The sequence below is a fragment of the Watersipora subatra genome, chromosome 7 (assembly GCF_963576615.1).
Source record: "Watersipora subatra chromosome 7, tzWatSuba1.1, whole genome shotgun sequence".
Classification (NCBI taxonomy): domain Eukaryota; kingdom Metazoa; phylum Bryozoa; class Gymnolaemata; order Cheilostomatida; family Watersiporidae; genus Watersipora; species Watersipora subatra.
In genome coordinates, this window is record NC_088714.1 from 50,172,753 (window position 1) to 50,190,778 (window position 18,026).

At 36.6% G+C, this 18,026-nt stretch overlaps 2 protein-coding genes across 6 annotated transcripts in view; both read left to right on the plus strand.

Annotated features, from left to right (window-relative positions):
• The window catches only part of LOC137399687 (protein phosphatase 1 regulatory subunit 21-like), a 39,370-nt gene extending 38,750 nt beyond the window's left edge, over positions 1-620 (plus strand). The window contains exon 18 of the mRNA XM_068085880.1: positions 401-620. Within this exon, the coding sequence (XP_067941981.1) occupies positions 401-424 (24 nt within the window). The 3' untranslated portion in view covers positions 425-620. The remainder of the gene's footprint in view (positions 1-400) is intronic.
• A 4,515-nt stretch (positions 621-5,135) lies between these two features.
• Positions 5,136-18,026, plus strand: part of LOC137400131 (carbohydrate sulfotransferase 15-like) — a 35,833-nt gene continuing 22,942 nt past the window's right edge. For 2 of the 5 annotated variants that reach the window (XM_068086445.1, XM_068086446.1), the window contains exon 1: positions 5,136-5,243. In XM_068086445.1, the coding sequence (XP_067942546.1) occupies positions 5,186-5,243 (58 nt within the window). In that variant the 5' untranslated portion in view covers positions 5,136-5,185. Of the gene's footprint in view, positions 5,244-6,005; positions 6,174-15,597; positions 15,623-17,517; positions 17,684-18,026 lie in introns of those variants that run through there. The other 3 variants (XM_068086447.1, XM_068086448.1, XM_068086449.1) reach the window with 3 other exon arrangements.

Consider the following 18,026-nt stretch of genomic DNA (forward strand, 5'->3'; position numbering starts at 1 on the left):
CGCGATATTACCGCCGGTGCTTTGCGACGTATATGGGAACCAGGCTTTACAGACCATTTGCCTTTGGGCGCTGATCTTCAGGGAGTGACTAGCACCAGTATTCTGTCTGACATGTCAATACAATCAAAAGCATATGTTTCCACTACATAAGTGCCAAATATTAGACTCGTTGACACTTTCAAGCATCTGTGTTTCCTTTGCATAGTAGCTTGGAGCTGAGACGCTGTGATGTTTATGAAGATGCTTTTCTACCATCAATATGTCAATATTTGGCTCAGCTGAAATTGACTGCTGCACCGTCTCTTATTTGTTATTCAGGTGGTCTCACGAGTTGATTGGCTATTAAACTTTCATGTTCTGAAGAGGTTTCAAGGAATAACCCTCAACTGTTTCTTTTTAGTTTGCGAAAAAAGGAAAGAAGTAGTCACTTGCACTGATGAGACGACTCCCGAAGATACCATGAGGCAGATTTATATAGCTATATGATATTATTTTTCTGTTATTTGATTTTAATACAATACATTTTAATTATCACTGTGACTGAATTCACAACACATTTTCATGTAATATAGTATTTGTATCCAATAATACAAGACTATGGTATGAAACACCTTTTTAAATTATCTGTGTTTTAGGTAATGACAGAGAACTTTAGGTACTGTCTATGTTTAGTTTGGATGACTAGTTGTTTGGTTAAAGTTGGCTCACCCAGTATCGCAGTATGTCGATATACTTCAAGGATCATCAGTGATCCCTTTCACAAACCCATATAAGCTGTTACATCAATGGCATAAAATTCTCATCATGCATGAAATGTTAGTCCCGCAGCAACTATCATGAAAGAAACTGTAAATCAAGTTTTCCGCGAGAGCTAATCACCATTGCTGAAGTTGTGCGCATTGTATAGGCTGTTGCAAGTTCTCGGCGAAATATAGGCAAAGTTTGCAATATTTCCCGGCATCTGCATTGCCTCGGCGGTGCAATCGATTTGCGATGTACGCCGTCGACGAATAATAACCGAGAGGTCAACCCAGACATACAGTGCTTTTGTATGAACCAGCTTTCAGCGCTTCATGAGTTGTTGGTGATGCAATACTAGACTAAATGGAGTATAGAGCTACTGTCAAACATATTCGGTGACAGCTCTATTTTATAAATAATACAGGACTTTATATTTGCTCAAGTAGAATTGCAAGAGCATATGTCTTTTTAAAACGGAGTATTACAATGATAACAGTGATAAGCTTATTATTTAACAATAATTATGCTTACTAGCATGAGAAAAGCATGAAGTATTTGAAAGGTTCATATCGCAAAGTCGGTATGACTGTGTGTGGTGTCCGTCATCTCTTTCAAACAACTGTCACAGTGCACAGGCCAGTTGGAACCTTTTTAGATTGGAGTAATGTCCTGTATTTTAAATATTCTCTCAAAATTTGAGCTTAAGATTTGGCACAAAATAGATATCTAGATTTGAATGGAATTCAAATTTGGAAGATTTTAAACGGCAGTTATGAATTTTTAAATTTTTGGTTCTTGGCTGGTGTCTTATTTTTGGGCTACTCTATTTAGGAAATACTGCACCGGTTTAGGCTCTGTGTGAGCCAAGATTACCTGACACTCAAAGTTCTCTGAAAAGTTCTCCACTTCTCAATCTCAAATTGACTGATTACCGGAGCTAGCAATCGAGGTTACATATCATTCAGTATGGCATAATCCAACGGTGATGTAATATAGATTAACTTGCAGCCTGACCTACTCATATATTACTTCTTATCCTGCTCAGCAAAATGACCACAACTCTGAACTTGTTTGTGAATTAGGTCGACCTGAATCTTTCCTCAGGACTTGAAAACTTCAGCCAAAAACTATTCAATCTAATTCACAGTGATGGGCGAAAAACTTGGAAATTGCTTATGAAAATGAGAAATTTTCTACAAATTTACATGTATCACATTGTTGTAATCTTTATCAAAAATATCAAAAACTGTATGTTGTAGTATATATTTTATATATATTGCATATACTATATGTATATATACATATATAATGTATGTATATAATACATATTATATATGATGTGTGTTGTATATATGTATATATATACAACATATATATATATATGTAACCATATATATATATATATAGATAATATGTATGTATGTAGCCATACATGTACCCATGTATGGTTATATGTTACATATAACGGCAACATGGGTACATGCATATAGCAATACAATACATAAAACTGGGTACACGTATTATGGATAGCAGGTTCATACAGCCGCATCTGACCAAAAAAAGAAGTTATTGCAATTATTAATTGTGAATAATGTAGTTATGTATATCCATAATTGAGTGTATGTATCATATTAAATTTAATATGCGTCTTTTGTCTGGTTGTTGTTGTCTTAGTCTTGTCTGAAATCATTCTCTTATTATCATTTGTGCTTGAGATTAGCTATTAGTAAATGTGTTATGCAGCTCTTGGGGGTTGCAGCGCCCCCCCCCCCTTGTTTTTGCTTCTTTGGTGAGTTAGATACTCTGAGTAACTGTGATGTAGTACCTTTCTTCTGAGTTCTCTTTCTGCGTTCATTCGCATTACCTTCTTTTCCATTCTCTTATATATTTGTACTGTATCAATTCAGTAGGTGATTCTAATACAAATGCTCAGTCAGGTGGATTTTGTTGCTTATTTACTAGAAATCGTAACCACAAATATAAGGGTGTTTTTGCTACATGCTAAAAAATAAATACTGGGAACTATTGAGTTAGTTGAACAGACGTGTTTTAAATCTAGTAATCAAGTAGTATAATTGTGAAGGAATTGGGATAGTGAAATGAAGGTTGTAGTAACATAAAGTTCATAAACTGAAACATATGATTATGGCTTAGTATGCTGGTGTCAGGGACTAGAAAGCAGTAGTAACTATTACCATTGCTTCTAACACATTAATCTTCACCGCATTATGGTCTACATTTAGGGCATGGTCTATCATGTCGTTAGTAAATGTGGTCAGTTTAAAATTAATGTAGCTGCGGTCGGTGGTATCTTTAGAGATTTGAACCCCGGCGATGATCCAACTTTTAGTAGAGAATGCAGAATGCTTTTATTGTCTAATGCAGAGATGTCTCAATTGTACAAGGGGCCAAATTTCAAAACACAATCTAGGTCCAAGGGGGGAGGGGGCCGAACAAGATAAGCGTTTATTGAATGCAGTAAAACTAAATGTTTTTGGAACATACATGTAAATATGGATAAAGACATACAGGAATATCACTCAGAAACAAACTTCAGTTTAAGATGATGCAAAAAGTACTCAGCAAGACAACTGACGCATTGCATTATGGGATTTGTAGTTCTGGGCAGTATTATGTCTGTCAGTGCTCCATATCAATGGGCCACGAATAACAATTATGTAAAATGATCTTGGAGGCCAGATCTGATTACATGGTGAGCTGGATGTGGCCCGCCGGCGTTAGTTTGACACATGTGCTCTAATACATTGGTGAACATAGTAAATGAGAAAGACTGCATAGGAATGCATCAAGATAATGAGAGTATTATATGGAGTGGCAATATCATTAGGCCCTACCCTAGGACACTTATGTATTCGCGGCATCTAACTTTCGCATTTTCGCGGCAACATACTCCCACGAAAATTTCATGAGCGAAACTAAACTATCATAACGAACGAGCGAAAACGCGAAATTAAATGGCTTTGTTCATTGATATTCACAATAAAATCGTCATATTAGAAATTCAGGCAAGTTTCGTGTGTAGTTGGCTCATTGGGTAATTTTTTGCTAAACTCATTATAGCTAATACACCGACTGAGCAGCATGGCAAAACAAATTAAGATAATAAGTTTTTTTGGAAAAGCCTAGACAAATTAGGAAGATGATGATATTAGTTTAGTCATTGAATTTGTAACTGATGAGGATGACAGTCTAATAGGGAAAGTCATAAAATTGAATAATAATTATTGTGGTGATGAATTTTATTACCAGCCAAAAGCAATAACAACCTGGAGCCATGGCCACCGCGTGCTATAAATACTTGAATTCTAATATATGTACCACATAGCTCACTACGGCAGGGACCTTGATGTCATTGATAGTCCAGGAAACAAATGGCAGCAAGCGATCAAATTGTATTATTGATATCGCCTACACATTTCTACCTGTGGTTCACAAATAAAAACTACCGTACTTTTCGGACTATTAGCGGCTATTTTTTTCTGATGATTTGAGCTATGCGGCTTATATAAGGGTGCGGCTAATCTGTGGCTTTTTCTTTAACCGCTAGGGCGCACTAACGGGAAACTCCAATTAGTGGCTTCTAGCGGAGAAAGAAAATACGAAACAATGCCTCACGGTACTGTCCCGTTAGGCACTAAGTTAAAAAGCGTCGGATAATACGAAACTGCCGTTCTCCACTGTTCCGTTTTATACAGGAAAGTTGCTGCCACGTTAAAAAGCATAGTCCTTAGTTCTGCGGCCTATTCAAAGGTGCGGCTTATGTATTGTTTTATTATCGTTTATTGGAAAATAAAGCAGATGCAGCTTATATAGAGGTGCGTTTTATAGTCTGAAAAGTACTGTAGCCCCAAATTGAAAAATATTTCGTACCAGTGACCTGGACCTGAGGAATCTAATGATGTTTGTTCCACTGCATTTATTTTCACATCACTATATTTTCGCACTCATCAGAGCTGCGAAATTAAGTTGCAGCGAAATTTTACTCTGTATGCTACTCACGAAACTAAATACTAGCGAAATATAAGTGTCCTAGGGTAATTACAAACAAACTGCAGATTGTAATAACAGATGCAAACATACATTTGTTGTTATATAAACAGTGTCACTAGGATTGTTGGCTTTAATTGGCTTTAAAATGATGTGTGTGTCTGATAGCTCTGAGCTGTTTGTTAAACTAAGCAAGTAGCATGACATTACGTTCCACATAATAGCATTATAATGTTGCATGACATAACGTATGACGTTACATACGTATGACATTACGTATGACGTATGACGTACATTCGATGTAACGGCATGACAGTGCGTTAAACGTAATGCATGACCTATGGTAGTGAGTCTCTCGTATGAGAGTTGTTGTTTGCTATTGCTGTTGGTTGTTGCCGTATCAGGTACAAAAGAAAAAGAAGTTTACAAAGCAGGGATGACTATGCCTTGCTTCCTTCTAAGAATCATCAGGCTCACCAGCCAAACTACACACGGTCAGTATCTGGTGTATCACATTACCCAGTTGTGCACAAAATTTTTTAATATGAAAATGTTTAGTTGACTAATATTCCATTCATTATTGCAAAGGCTAACTTTTGTAAGGAATTGTTTGGAATTCATTGATAACAGCAGAGAGTGATTGCAAAAGAGAGCTAGACATCACATGTAGATGTAATTTACAGGTAATCTACAGCGGTGTACGACGCGAACTGAATGTTCAGAATTTAGCTTACATAACCATTCAAAAGCATGATATTACTGCCATTTAGTTAGCATACTTCAAATCTGGACAAAATTGGATTGATTTAATTTGAATTATATTAATTAATTATTAATTTAAACTACGCATTAAATTTTAAATTTAATATATAATTCACGGTTATTGACTAAATTCACAATGAGTAACAATGCTGTAAAAGAGAATTTTAGCTTTCCAACAAAGAGGTCCAGTTTATTTCACACACTGCTGTAGTTGAAATGGCATATAAAACCCTATATAGTACTGTGTGCACAAGGTCACTTGCAGCAGGACAATCTGTCCCTGTTAAGCTTTCAATGAAATGACTGTAGATATACATGTATAAGAATTGTTATCATTCAATCGAATAGCTTGTTGCCATGAGAATCCAATAGAATAAGCTCTTAAACTGAGCAACCAATCACCTGCTAGGGATTTGCTAGCCATGATAGAATAACTATTGAAATCCTCATGAAATGGCCTAATGCCAAGTGCCAAGCCTAGAGACAAGAGGTAATTAACTGATTCGGTTATAACAAAGAAAGGGCTTCGTGTGAAGATATCTCAATATTAGGGATAAATCTCTCTACTTGTATTTCATTTGCTGACTTATTCACCAACTTTATTACTGTTTGCTAGATTCTACCTATATTGATCTACTATTGATGGACTTGCCCTTGTAACTGTAAGTACATTTGTTTGAACTATGCTAGTGTGATTGATAATAATGATTATATATTACTGGTTTAAATATTTGGGGATCCATGCAGTATGGTTATTTCCTAGTCATTCTATTTATTTGTTGAGCAGTATCTGCTTGCATTTGACAGCCTTTAAAAAGAAATGATATGGCATTTGAAGCGATACCCTTCCAGCAAAGGTTGGAAGAAGTCAAGGCAATATGAATATCACTATTTAAGTGCAAAAGTCAATAATCACAACGAATGTTACGTTGGAAACTAAGATCTATACACTATCTCTGTATATTTGTTCTGAAGTTTGTCCTTCGTCTGCCAGCTACAGTGAGTAAAATCCAGCAATGAAAATCCGTATCGCACAAGATTTGTTCTCGGACTCTCCCATTTTCAAAGCGAGAAGCTAATCAATCAGGCTACACGAGATGAAATAGATTCCTTTGGCAATATGAGTCACTATCTTGGCTAAAATACGCATAGCGACCCTGCGTTACTGCCCAACGTCACAAAAGCTTACTCTCATGGCTCTTATTAGTAAGTTTAGCAATATGGATACTAGCTTCCCGAAATTAGCGATTAGCAACTGCATTGTCTGTCACTGTTGATAAGCTGTTTTTTAATGCCCGAGTAACGCCGGGCATGCGGCAGTAGGAAAATATAAGAAACTGAGAATTGTAAAAAAATTGGTAATTCTGGTACAAATTATAATTAAAACTTTCAGGTAACCAAACATTTTCAAACATTATAAAACTACGGGTAAAAGCAACTAAAAATACTCATTCTCACAATTTTGCAATTCCCGCCATCGACCTTAAAACATCTCCAGCATGGCAGTTGCAGTTATAACAGATTTTTAGTATCAGCTACTAAAGAGGTGACCACTCTATTGATCTTGCTAATGGCCATAAACTAGCTAGCAACTATCGATAGATATTTGACAAGGCGGACCTAATTTTGTAATTATGGTCTTAGACAGCGGCTAAATTAGAGGGAATACAGATATGTGCAAAATATTTCTAGTATGAAGAGGTTTGCTATAATCTAAAAGTCAGCCTTGTGCTTTGTAGGTTTTGTGTTGTGATGGAGCACTTCTTGTTCTATGAAGTCTATGAGCTATGTTCAAATTATTACTATAATAACAGCTGTGTCCATTTGTCTGTTCAAAACCATGAATTGAGTTTGGGATGAAAAATCACTTTGTACAGGATTCGAACTTCTATTTGTAACAAGTCAAACAGTTTAAATTTGGGTATTTTTCAAGCTAGTCGCAGTCATCTGCCAAGCCTGTTTGTCACTCATATGGCTACCTGTTTATCGATCCCACCCCCCACCCCACCCACTCTTGCTCCAATCACGATTAGCTGTGCGATTGGCTGCAACGATGGGCTGCTATCTATAATGTCATTTGGCAATGAGGGGACAACGTAATCGTTGCTAGCAACGATGCGATTGACATTCAGCATTGACATTCAGCGTGTTGACTTTTGACACAGATGATCTCAACTGTTCGCTGTTAACATCTTGATTGGTTGTTTTTTGACAGCATCAGATCTAATTTCAACAGTTGTGAAGATAAATTTCAATCCATATTCACAAGAGTGGCGAAGAACTAAGCTGTGATGAATTATGTAATAAAATAATTAAAAATTAACAAAAAGACCTGCAACATTGCAATGCAATTTTGTAATTTCTAATTGGTAGCTGGTTAAGCCTGCCTGATTCCCTTATCAAGTGTGAGACCTTGGCAGTAATTTTACTCAGCAAAACACTTGCAGCACTAGGCTCAGCAGCTAATGTTCACATAAAGCTGCGTCGCTGACCATCACCATCACATAAAAATGGCCGCTAGCCATGTCGTCGCGAAAGTGCTGACCTTCACTTGTGCAGTGCGTTTTGGGAAAGCTCTGCTTGTGGCTCTTCGCAAAGATTGAACAACACTGAACTCTTGCGTTCACCGCCGGCAACTACCCAGGGTACTCGGCACGTAGGCTCACATTCCACCGCTGACAGTCCTGCGGCGCTGTCGCCGGTGCTTGCAGCGTATATCGGAACCAAGCTGTAGCGGTCACCTACAGCTAATCGATCATAGTGTGTACACCTTTTGCTGTTGATGAAAACAAAACAGCTAATTGTTGCGTCCATGGCACTTGTCCATGGGCTTTAGAAAATTCCAACTCTCTTTAGATTATAGGGAAGGTCATGAAACCTTTATGTTAATGTTGCAGCAATAACATTTTGTTGTGTTGAAAAAACCGGTATAATAATCCATGTTTACCTGGCTACAAAGCAAGTAAACATGGATCAATTTGCAATGCCTCATCTTTCTGGTGAGTCTTACTCATGATTTGGCTGTGGCATAGGCAACTTTCTTTAAATATTAGCTTGGCTAATCACCAACTAGTGCACTGGCGGATATGCTGGCTGAAATTAGTCACATAAAAAATGTGAGAAACACAGCCCGTAAATTATGTAAATTATCTGCGGTGAAGTAGGAGTAATACTACATTCCAAGGTTTATAGCCGGTGGTAGCAAATGAACACATCACTGATGGTAGTTGAAGCTATGTAGAGCTAGTCAAAAAGTCGTAACGATAAAAAAGTATTGCAAATAATCTTATGTTACCCACCCATTATAAGCCTCAGTAAAATGCTATCAAAGCCATAAACACCTTCAAGTCAACAGTGTTGTTGTTGTCAAAATTAACTTGCTGGGAGCCAATCACTCCAGCTTGATCTACGTAGATTTTTGTGTTTCAAGGACCATAGGCCTACAGCAGCAAAGTTACTAAGTGAAATGTTTTTTTTATGAAAATGATAATGTTTACATAGATAAAATGCAGGATCATTTTGTCTACTTGTAGCAGCATGGACCTCTATAATAATTGCCATTTGCAATGTTTCCATTATGCGGATTTGGAATTGTGCGCACATCGATTTACTATCACTATGTTTCCATGGTGCGCAGTACTGCGAAGCAGCCCCCTCTTAAGTCGAGGGGATTATACGTTTCCATGCTGCGCAGTGGTTTTCAGCAAATTAGCCAGAGAAGAGAAATTGTATAAATCGAATCACCTGGTGGAGAAATAGAATCGATCACGTATACCGAACGTCATAAACGGTCTTTTTATGATTCTGTCGTCATTATACTTTTTTTTACAATACACATTCACAAGGTTTTACAAACCTTAACACACTTTTTACAAAGTAATATATTTTTAATAAGTATTTTTAAGTAATATATTATTTAAACGTTAATTTAGGACTTGCCACCTATTTTTCGAAAAGTGTTGGCGTCGATAACAAAGTCCAGGAAAGTAATCACCTCATCATCCTTGTGAATGCAGACCATAATTAAATTTAGGTGAAAAAAGATCGGAAGAATAGAAAAAAACCAAGATTAGCAGGACAAAATTTGTAGGCTACTAGTTTATGGCCCTCGAAGAATCCGTCTCCACGGCATGAGAGCTATGCGCAGCCACTGCGCAGTGGCTGTTTTCTTGCTGCGAATTTGCACTGGCTTCGCACTGATTAGTGCGCAGTGATTTCAGTGCGAAGACGCCGTTTCCATGATTCGGAGATAGCGCAACTCCGAAGCACTGCGCATCATGGAAACATAGTGTATGTGATAAGCTTTTCAATGGACATTAGCATGTTGTGGAATAACACAGGCACTTTGCTAAAGATGAATAAAGTATTCTAGGGGTCAAAGTGGGGCCCCTGTCTCATCAAATTGAAAGAGGAATGACTTAGGTGTGGAAAATGTTTAAAATGGAATAGCTTGCACAACATTTTCTTGCCTATCATTTACAGGTATCGTTTCCATCTTTAACCAGCATAAAAGATTCAAGAAACTTATGAGTAATAAATTTGATAGACTTGCAAGTTTTTGTTGTTCCCATCTAGTAGATGGCACAAGTTTGTAGATTAGTGGAATCAAGGAAACATAACAAAAGGATTGAAAATATATCAATAGTGCTCGTATTATGCACCCAGTATTTCCCATACAGACTATCTGACAGGCTAGCTACTGTAGAGCTGTAGGACTAGTGATAGCGGTAGGGAAGGAGTTAATGCTTTTGACGCACCAAGTTTTTGAACACTCACTAAAGCAGAGTTTATTTATTTTTTTCCTCTGAACCCCCTAAGATTAATGAAGGCAATTTTGCATAGTCTTGTTTTGGGTTGAACAAAAAAGGCTCAAAACTCAATGAAAAACAGACATATCTGGAATATATGAAAACAATATATTATTGGAAGGTCATTCAAAGAAGAGTCTAACCTTTTCACGCCGCATATAAAAAAGATTCTTTTATGATTTTTACATGTTTACCTGCCTCTTCTTTGCTATTATTTGATCAAAACATAGTTCATTGTAGTTTAGTGCAGATCACTTTAGTTATTGATATAGTTATGACATTGAAGATGTAGTTGCGTCAAAATTTAAGTTGATCTTAAAAGAAAGCATTTTTTTTCTCTATCAGTTGATATGTTGTTTGTTGTGTTACGCGATCGCATTGCCAAGATATTTGAAGATTAAAACCGAAAAAATCTGATCGCCGTAAAAACGCTCAGGCCACAAAAACGTGCCCAGCCTCGCCAAAAATGATGTCACGCGTTTGGCAACCTGTCTCTATCTCTCGTATTCACATCGGCTATTTGTGATAAAAGTCTAGTCTTACGCGGCTCTATTGGCATATATCTCATTTTGTATTTGCTCGTGTTGGCTAAAATAAAATTTTAAATCCTGCTACAGATGCATTATTATGAATGTTTAAAAGGCCTCGAATAACGAAAATTGAAAATTTGTTCTACTCACTTTCTCCAAATTTTGTGTAAACATTTGGGTACCGACTACCAATTCTACCGGTCTATGGTAATTCTGTCAAGTCACTTTATGTAGAACGCGGTCTTTGTATCAGCACAGTTCTGCAGCTACCCATATAAACGATATACAGCCTCCCATAAGCCCCGCCCACATTATGTCGCCTATTACCTATTGCCTACGTACTAGTTTCTTACTAGTATTCTTACCGAATGCTAAATAATTGAAATAAGCAAGCCACCTCTTTGAAAAGAATATAGACAGGGATAGAGTTTTAAGGATGAGAAGTCTGCTGCAAACTGGATTTGAACTCACATTCTCCAGTTCTGCGGACACCCATATACCATATCCGATTCACTACAATATTCTGCAAATCATGTTTTGCATTATCTTCAACAATACTATTTTATTATATATAATTTTTACAAGCAAAAATATTTTCATCTCGGCATAAAGCTTTTATTAAAAATATTCATCAAGTCGTGGCCACTCACATAGTATTAGCTGATACAATAAGACAAATTGATCTACTGCAACAAACTCAAACAAAACATCATCCAGCACGCATTCAAGTCTCGCTTTCTCCTTTATGGCAGTTTCCACACTTACAAAGCTTCTTCGGCTGGTGGGACGACATAAACATTCTGTAATCAGTAAAACAAGTAAATGTAAACAAAGTAGATGCAATAAATATGTCATTCATAGATATGTCATTCTAAAGCGTATCTATTGACAGCTTCCAAATTGGGAGTTAAATAGATTGCGAGTGTAATTTTAAAAACGAATAAACATTTAATAAAGGCACAAGTACGCCAAGCCGACGATTCGAAGCTTTGGTTTTGGAAATTAAAGATTTGCAATGATCAATCGATTTTACCCACTTCCTACGAGTGAAAATAATTTGTAATCATGACTCTAATTTACCAAAGAAAATTCGAAAAAAATATTATAGCTAGGTAAAACGGCAGACAAGCTATGAAACGATGATTGGAGATAGCAAAGAATTATCATTTTATTAATTAGTATATGTATTTATGACTATAAAAAATATTATATTTACTAAAGTATAGAAGACTCTAAGTTAATTTACCTCCATTCTGTCTTCTTCTGCAGCAAAACGCTGCTGACGCCTGTCAGCTTTGGCCATAGGCTGTCTACTCTAATCTTTTACTAAAAGTTGCTCAGATAACTCTGAGTAGCGGTCGCTCGAACTTGAAGCCATTTTAAAACTATGTATAACTTAGTAATTGTTGAAACGCGTTGAATCAGTAACGATGAGAATGAATTCTCTAACGTCGAGAATCTTCGAGATCACAGACAACTCGTTTTACGAGTGATAACATTTATTACGGCCTATATAAAAGTTTCGCACGCATGATTGGCTAACGAATCGACCTCATATTTATCGCTCGTGGTTTCGTTTCAGATACCTTGCTAGTGACGTCACGAAATAGGCACCCGCTGGAACGTGAGCTTTTTAAAAGAGGGCCTCATTCAAACGCATATATCTCTGGACAGGGTTGGTCTACAAAGACAAAAATGGCATCAAATGGTAGCTGATGTTTTAGCCTTTTATGGGTCCTAATTTCATTAAATTGACTTTTTTGACGCAACTACATCTTTAATGTTTAATGTATAGAAGAGATGCAAATTAAGTCCTGCTGCACGGAAACCACAGCTTGCACTCATTAGTGATGAAAACACGCCTAAAACCTGTTTTGGAGGTGTGAACACCTCTAATTGGAAAGCAATGTTTTAAGGGAACATAAACCAGCTAATTTGGACCATGTTACCTTTCAAATGTCATTTTAATCAAAAAATCAATTAAAAGTGTGTTTACACAAGGACGATTTATTGGAGTTGCTTCAACCCTGAAAGAGTCTGAGTTGGAACAGCTTGAGTCTGTTTATGATTTGAAATACATTTTCACAGAGACTTTACACTTAACCTACTCAAGCTCTGACTATTCAAATTGAGTCACCTTTTTAATCAATAAAATACAACATTGATATGGATTTTATTTTGCCCCCTTATCACCATAAACACAAAAGGAAGTCACATCATTGCTACATATTACATACATCCTAATTTGTTCAGTAATTCTTATAGTAATAGCGATTGCAATAATAACTTACTTTGTCTAATGTAGGTTTTTGCAATTATTGCACAAGTCTACCACAATCTACTAGGCTTATTATGTTGTGCTGCAGCTATAGCTACAGCCGATACTGCTTTAAACTAAGTCCAAAAAAAACTTTTTGGCTGCAACTCAGCAATTAGTTGCTCAGTATTTATCAAATTTAATACTATTTTTAAAGGTTGACTTGCAACAAAATTTGCATTACAGTTATTTGGTATCAAAAAATTCACCATGCCTTACTCTGCTGTGTCGTAAGTGCAAAATATGTGGAATTGTGATTACAAGCTCTTAAAAGCTAAAAAACGAACAATTAATCGTCGCCATCACAAAACTACTGTAGATTAGAATCTCTTTCTAAACAGCTCAAATGGGACGTAGTTGAATGAGATGGCTTCTTTTTACACTTTCATGCAACCTATTCATCGAAATATTGTCACAAATACACTTCACACATTCAATAAAACCAGGTCTATTGTCCTTATGTGTCTATTTCATCATCATTGTAATGCTGTCACTTTCAGCACTGATATTTTATAACATACCTTGAAAATTCGTTTAATTTGTTAATCTTAGCTCGAAGTAGTATATATCATTCTCTGATAAACATGACGACCCGGTGATCACCTGTGATAATCGAAAAATGCTGCAGAAATTACTCGCGCTGTTTGGCAGGAAGTATGGGTCACATGATCAGATTACGACTAGCCCATTAGACCAAGCTGAAACAAAACTGTAAAGTAGCTAGAATTTATATTTGATACGGGTCTTCGGTAAAACTCGAAGTGTTTGTCATAAGCTAGTGCTGAGAAGTTTTATATTGAGTTTTTTATTGGTCTTTCAATTCACGTGAGAACATCACGTGTCAAAACAATAACCAAATGGATTGACTACGTCAGAGAAATAAACTGATTACAATCTACGGCGGTCTCATGTGGCTGCGATTAACTGCTCGTTTTTGAGCTTTTAAGAGGTTGTAATCACATTTCCACATATTTTGCACATACGACACAGCAGAGTAAGACATGGTGAATCTTTTGATACCAAAGTACTGTAATGTGAATTTTGTTGCAGGTCAACCTTAAACTGATCATTTGAGAGAACGGGATACACTGCCATTTTTCTATGCTTGTATTCTTGGCGCTATAGCGAGATATGATTGGTCAATGTTTTGTTGTACTCCATCAAGTCCTTGACAGCCGATTAGCCAGCGGCCTGCACTACCAGCTAATCTGCTAATTCACCAGCATTAGCCAGCCACCAGCCTGTGGTGGATGGGTCATTTAGAAGCCAAAATGCTGTTCTATGTCGATTTAGCTAAGGCAGTAACAGCTGTGATTCCTGGAAATAGTCAGTTATAACATTTTTGACTTGGTTTTATTCTTGTCTAACTTGTGTTAGTTACATTCAAAATTTACTACAACGATAACAACAACACATGGTGTTGCGCAGTTGTCTATTTTTGCTGATGAAGCTAGTCTCTCGTGACATATATATGATAGCTACGAGCATAAATTGAAACTGTTTATGAAACATTTTTGCTGAGTTTTCTGATAATTCCAAATTTCAAATATTTAAGTGATGTTCTTGAAGTAATCACGCTTCTACACTTGTAAAATGCAGTGCATCTTGGGAAAGCCTGTGACAAGCAATAATACTTTAGCTTATTTGTTCTTGAGTAGCCTTTAGCATTATGTAATAGTTCTATGTTGAACTCAAGTCTGTAATCTTCATCCAAGCTATTACAAAATTGTATTGACTTTATGGTTAGCCCAAGCTAGTAGTAAAGGTAGCGGATAGGTTTGTATATTTCTTTTCTTTGCTTTATGTGTATTTTGGTTTCTCGACTTGATTCTCAATGCATAGACATGCAGTTTATATTACACAAAGGTACTGCTGAGATGTTTGCCAAGTTGATAAGCGTTCTCTGTTACAACAGCTAACAATAGAGTAACTGTGTTTTGGTAAATTTAGTTGCTGGTGGTTAAGTGAGTGAAAACCTAGTTAAGAAGTGTTAGATTGCTTTGTCAGATGTGGTTGATTAGGTTTTATAATCTAGTTTTAAAACGCAGGTATAGTTTTGAAGCTAGTTCTACAGCTTCAGTTCTACCAGACCAGCTCTACGGTGTTTGAGGCCTCGGCTCTATGGCGTCTAGAGTGCCAGCTCTACAGCGTTTGAGGCGTCGGCTCGACAGCGTCTAAGGCGTCGGCTCTACGGCGTCTGAGGCGTCGGCTCTACTGCGTCTGAGCTGCCAGCTCTATGGCGTCTGGATGCCAGCTCTATGGCGTCAGGGTGCCAGCTCTACAGCATCTGAGACACAGCTCAGTGCACACTTCTACAGCGTCTGAGCAGCCAGCTGTACGGCGTCTAAGGCTCCAGCTCTACAGCGTCTGAGCCTCTAGCTCTACGACATGTGGGTGCCAGCTTGGCAGCATTTGAGACACAGCTCAGCGCCTCAGAAGCTGGCACCAGCTCCAAGGTACCAGCTCTGAAGCAACTTGCCAGTATTAAAATGGTTTGGGTTCAGTATACAAGTCATAAACCAATGATAGTGATTCAGTTTAGTTCAACTGCTGGCACAACAAAGGTATTCATTTATGACTATCTTGATACATGACTTATAAATTTATAATTCTTTGGCTAGGGCTATTAATGATGAGTCACTGATGCATAGAAGTATCTTCTGACAGAAGATGCAACATTGAATTTCGATCATGCTTTACGGCTCACCACACTCCCACTAATCACATCACAAAACTTTTGGACTTATTGCCTTGTCCCAAATTTGCTTGTTTCCACATTTTATTACATGGTTCCAAGTCCAACCCCAGCTTAAACTATTCCAAGAATATTTTTATTTATTTTTCAACACATATACCAAACCATGTTTTCTATTCCGCGACAGCAAACTACTACACCCACCATTTTATGTTTCAACTTATGAACTTTCTGTTACTACAACCTACAGCTCACTATCCCAATATCTCCGTAATACTATTAGATTATCAACTTCTAAAGCACACTTGTTCAACTCTCCAAGTAATTCCTGATTTTTGTCTTTTCTCTTTTTTGGTCTGTAAAAACATAATTTTGTTGATGATCATTAATGTCAAAAAAGTTATACAAATATTTAGTGAACACTGAATGCGTTTGCCATGAAGAAGTATTCATTTCCCACAAAATTGAAAATCTTACAATGTTTTTAAAGGTATATAAAATATTATATTCCCACGACCAAACACTAGTGAAGCAATTTGCTGGGAGATTTATGATAAATGCATATGTGCACACAATTCACGAAAATTATTCATAAACGGTCGTCGCAAACCCTTGTACCGAAATCTCATCGACAAATTTAATCATTTTTCAATGGAGTCGTTTAAGTATAATAACAATACAATACTCATATAAACCTATTTAGATATGTTACCAAGTCTTTGTTATTTAAATAGACAGATTAATTCGACCTAAAATCGTTATTAAAACTTGACAAGCTTTATTTTTATCAAAAATAAGACCGGCAAACGAAACACCGAGCGACAGAAAATCAAACCATTAAGTCGTGCGCATTTTACAAAAAATAACGTGCCCATTTCACCAGTCTATAGCATTGTCGAATTGCCGAAGGTTTCTGTAATTAACGTAGAAGTACTGAAATATAATCGTTTCTTTTTTTGCAGATTTTAAAGTAACTGACATTTCTGACACTTTTGAGTACTTTGGTATTCTAACTGATGTCCAAAGCAGTGAAAGTAAAGAAAAAGACGATGATATTTTTTAACGCTTCTTATGAGATTATTACAATATTTAATTATAATAATAATTATTCGATTTTATAAGATTTAATTAACAGAATAAGCATTCGAATTTACAAGTTCGAAGTATATAGTGATCTATGTTGGGCAATATGTTGCTGCTATCATTTTTTATAAATAGTTTTGTTAAATAGGTTTTCTAAAAATCTACATAAATATCACAACTTCTTGATATTGTTAGCTATGACGTTTTGAAATGTAAACAAAATTGTGCATTGGTTTTCTATTATTACTGTATTACTATATTAATAATATTGGTTATTCTAATAATATCAGTGCATTTTACTTCTAATATTGCATTTCTCCTATTGCAGGGGAGAAATATAAACATATAATCTTTTCCTTTCATTATTGCTGTTTGTTGTATATATAATAACACCCACACCCAGTACATTACAGCTACCATTGCAGTTATCCTATTGCACTGCAGTGCCATTTAACTGCTAATATTGCATTTCTCAACCATCAGTACCCTTTCTTTTTTCCAATATCGCTTTGGTTGTGGGCTGTATGGCAGGGAATTTCTAGTTTAATATATCTATCAATTTATAATTTTTAGTTACCACTATTACCAATGCTCCACCACGCACAGACTTATCTTCTAACAACAATTGCCACCTGACTTGATTATCCACCTAAATCAAGGCTAAAGTGCTGATATATTTTAAATTATGAGAGACAAACAATGGGAATCAGCATGCCTCAAGGGAGCTATAGTCTTGCATGTAAGAAAGCTGAATGTACCGTATTTATCCAGCCCATATTAGACTGATGCTAGACAGACAATCACTATAGATTCATAAAGAGCAACCATGGCCTTGTGGTCTAAACTGCCTGACCTCCAAACAACAGATTGGGGTTTCAGTTTTACTCTCTGCAACTGAGCATATCTTTAGTCATAGGTTCACTCACTATTGGGCTCAGACATGTCTAGCCAAGATCACAGCCATTGTTTGCACAACATCGTTTACAAAAAAAACATCTGCTTGCAGTAAGCTACACAGATATCATATTTAATCTTTGGGGGATTACTTACAAAGATTCGTAATAGCATTGATGCATCATTTT